The following is a 3,791-nucleotide window of genomic DNA, read 5'->3' on the forward strand; positions in this document are numbered from 1 at the left end:
TGATCAATGGTTATTTTATTTTTGTACATCCAGAGTAACACATGAAACCCACCCCCCCTCGCCTGGGTGCACTACCTAAACACAAAATAGCCTTTGGGGTTGGCAGGTCCCCGTGTGATTTGGGACATTTACATGCCCTGGGGTGTCTGAGGCATCTGCAGAGGAATCTCAGGCACAGGATGGGATCTATGGGAGACTCCTGGCAGCTTGAAGACATGTAGGTTGAAACTGCTAGTGCTTTCAGTATCTTCTACATATTTTATTCAAATATACTTTAGTATTGGAAACATTCCCTCAAATGTCTGAGGATCCAAAACAAAGACAGGCTGTGGATACACACTCTGTGTGATAGCATTGATACAAATGTGGAAAACTGAGAGTATAGAGCCAAGAGATGCAAAGGCTGTCCTGTAAGCTCAAAGTATTTTCCCAAACCTCACTGTGGCTTTGATCCCTACAAATTGCCTGTCAATTCCACAGCAGAACTAATTTTCTTCTGCTTTTGCAGAAGGGGTGGAACTCCCACCCACCAGCCAATGGGATGAAGATTTTCATAGAGAATTTCCAGGACAACAAAAATACTTTTCAAGCACAGCAACTGCCTGCAGCGGAATCTTTTTAGTCTCTACATGCCTTGTGTTCATTATCAATTGCTAGCTCTTTCTAGTTGCCTCTCAATATACTGGCAAACCTCTCTGAAAACGCCAAGGCTGTCATTGATACTTGGTGAGACTCTGAAGTTCTAAATACAAACCACTGAAACACCAAATATTGTGCTTAAAGCCCCTCTTTAGTTGTGTTTCCATATTTATAGCTCAAAAAATAATAAAAAAAAAAACTGGGTAAAACTGGGGCTGAGCAGAGCAGTCTCTTTCTGTAAATAGAGGCAACACCAGGAAGGCACTGAAAGGTGTGACCAACAACCTGGAAGGGGGTGGCAGTGAGGTAGGTGTCAGATAAAGATGAGACCTATCTCTACATCTGTCTATAACTTCCAGAATGCTGACCTATGAAATACAAAATACTTGTAAGACTATCAATCAAACAGTATTAAAATATTCAGTTTAAAACCACTCTTAAAAAAAGATAATTAATCAGTGAGAATAGTATTTTTAAAATACTGCCCAAAGTAGAATAAATTAATTAGGTCTCTTCTCCCAGGTTAACAGGGGACAGGACAGGAGGAAACAGCCTCAAGTTGAGCCAGGGCAAGTTTAGACTGGATATTAGGAAATACTTCTTCACTGAAAGGGTGGTCAGGCACTGGAAGGGGTTGTCCAGGGAAGTGGTTCAGTGGTAAACACGGCACTGCTGGGTCACTGCTTGGTCGTGGTGATCTTGGATCCGACCCTAGCATTTTATCATTTTCGTTGTCTTCGTTTTAGCCTTTGCTAAACACGGGGGAAGGTCAACCTATGTCCGTGGGGGCCTTCCTGAGCCGAGCAGGAGATTTTTAGGGAGAAAAAACACGTGCCACACACAGCGGTAACCCCGAGCGATACCGCCACTCTTAAACGGAGTGCGAGCACAGGGGCTTGAGACAAAGCAAGAACCAGGGAACCACGTTTCACTCCCGACATGCCTACACAAGTCTATTAGACATCCCGTCCAAGGAAAAAAAAAAATCACTCGGAAAGCATTTAAACTGTTAAGGGGGTGCTGGGGGGGCAGACAGTGCGCGCCGCGGCCGGGCAGGAGCGGCCTCAGGCTCAGTCTCCGCCTGGGCACTGCGGTGGGCTGGGCCGGGAACAGAAGGGAAGCGAAGGGAAAGGAAAGGAAGCGAAAGGAAAGGAAGGGCAGGGCTCTGTCGGGTGTCGGCCCCGCCCGCCGGCGGCGGGAAGCGGAAGGGGAGCCGGGCGGGCGCGGCGGCGGAAGCCGATCCGCCTTTCCGGAGCGCGGCGTGCTCGGAGCCATGAGCGTGCCGGCCTTCATCGACATCACCGAGGAGGATCAGGTCAGCGCCCGCAGCGGGAGGAAGGCCGGGCAGGGCCGGGGGGGGCCGCGCCGGGCCGGGGGCGGCGGAGGGAGCGACCCCGCCGGGGCCGCGGGCGCTCCGCGGGATCCTCCGGGCGCTTCCCTGCCGAGATCGAACGGGCGATCAGAGACGCTGAGCACAGCTGCCGTGCTTGCTGCTCCCTCTCCAGTGCTCGTCGCCTCCTTTTCGTCCCTGCTTTTTGTTTAGGAGAGGAAAGCCGGTTCGCGTGCGGGCGGTACTTACGCGCCTGGGTTTTGCAGGATGCTCGGAGCTCCGGGCGTGGGAACTGGGAGTTTTGTCTTCGCGATGCTTTTTTTGTTGCGACTTCGGAGTTTGGGGGTTGTTGATCCCAGTGTCTTGGAGGTGGTGTATATACAGACAGCTGGAAATCTGCAAGAAATGCACACACAGCCTTCATCCACTTTTCACTTGCTGTTTGAAACATCCTGGGAGCAGCAAGGGGGCCAAAGAGCATTAATTTAGCGCTGTCTGATGGTTCTGCAATGGTTTGGCTTTGAACTTTACCTAAATGACACTCTGTGTCATCACGGCAGCATCCCCATCAGAGGTGCCTTGTGCCAAAAGTTGTGTGGTTGTTTTTTAAGGTTTATGGTGTTGCTGCTGAGTCTGGATTGTGAGGTCAATGCAAAGGCCTGTCGCTGAGGAAAAGGTGTTTTCTTAGGGCAGGTTTAAATCCTAACAGTGTAAGGCAGGTTGTAGCATTATAAGGCCAAGTTGGAGGGGGCTCTGAGCTACCTGACCTGGTGGAAGGTTCCCTGTCCATGGCAGGGAGGTTGGAACGAGACAATCTTTAATGTCCTTTCCAACCAAAACCATTCTGTGATAAATTGGAAACTGTCTTTAAAGTTGTGTGAAGACTGTAAGTTCTGCCCTCTCTAAAATTTATAACCTTTTTCTGGTTTATACCTCCCATTTCTGGTGAAGAAGCAACTAAATGGTTTTACTGTTTGCCTGAAGTTTTCAAAGACAGTAAAGGATAATAAACATTTGTAAGAGAGCACCTCTGTCACAAAAACCTACTCGGCCTGCTGTGCAAGGAACCAGTTGTAAGTGGCACCTTCACACTGTAAGAAGGTGCAAAGGTTGTGTGACTGACTCAGTGACTGACAAACCAGCTGTAGCAAGTGCTGCAGTCTGGCACCGAGTTGATACGTGGGTTGTACCTTAAATTGGAGGAGAGAGACTGTTGTAGGGTACAGGGTGACAGGGAGCAGTGAGAGGAAGCCTGAGCGATTGATGGGGACAGAGGAGTGGGTGCAGAACAAAAATCTGTATGAAATTCAATTCCTCTGACTTTGCTGTTCACAAAACAACTGTTTTGTTTTGTGTTGTCTTTCTGGTTTTTTTGTGTTTTGTTTTTTTTTTTTTAAGGCTGCAGAACTGCGAGCTTACCTGAAATCCAAAGGAGCGGAAATCTCCGAAGAAAACGCTGAAGGTGGACTCCACGTGGACTTGGCACAGATCATTGAAGTGTGTGATGTGTGCCTGAAAGAGGATGACAAAGGTTTGCACCTTTGAGTCTTGTTGCTTTTGCTAAACTTCGCCACCAGTGCTTTCAAAGAGTACCAGCTGGCAGAGTTTAGGAGCGTGCAGCATGTGTTAATGTACAAGCCATACACTCTCATAAAGCTGGAACTGCTTACTTCCATCACTGCCACGGAAAATCTGCATGTGCTCTGCTCCTCCCTTCTTTCAAACATGCAGAGCCCTTTGAAGAAGTCAGAAATCGAGCTCGACTGTGCCTTGTATGCCCGAGGGCGTAGCGAGGTGTATGTAAACCAGGGTTTTCTCTCTG

General features: G+C 48.7%; 1 protein-coding gene across 1 annotated transcript in view; it reads left to right on the forward strand.

Annotated features, from left to right (window-relative positions):
• Nucleotides 1-1,837: 1,837 nt before the first annotated feature.
• The window catches only part of EIF3M (eukaryotic translation initiation factor 3 subunit M), a 19,574-nt gene continuing 17,620 nt past the window's right edge, over nucleotides 1,838-3,791 (forward strand). Inside the window, exons 1-2 of the mRNA XM_027908007.1 lie at nucleotides 1,838-1,954; nucleotides 3,368-3,500. Coding sequence (XP_027763808.1) covers nucleotides 1,913-1,954; nucleotides 3,368-3,500 — 175 coding nt within the window. The 5' untranslated portion in view covers nucleotides 1,838-1,912. The remainder of the gene's footprint in view (nucleotides 1,955-3,367; nucleotides 3,501-3,791) is intronic.

Source organism: Empidonax traillii, unplaced genomic scaffold (assembly GCF_003031625.1).
Source record: "Empidonax traillii isolate 1590-97213 ecotype Southwest subspecies unplaced genomic scaffold, ASM303162v1 scaffold1599:size102157, whole genome shotgun sequence".
Lineage (NCBI taxonomy): Eukaryota > Metazoa > Chordata > Aves > Passeriformes > Tyrannidae > Empidonax > Empidonax traillii.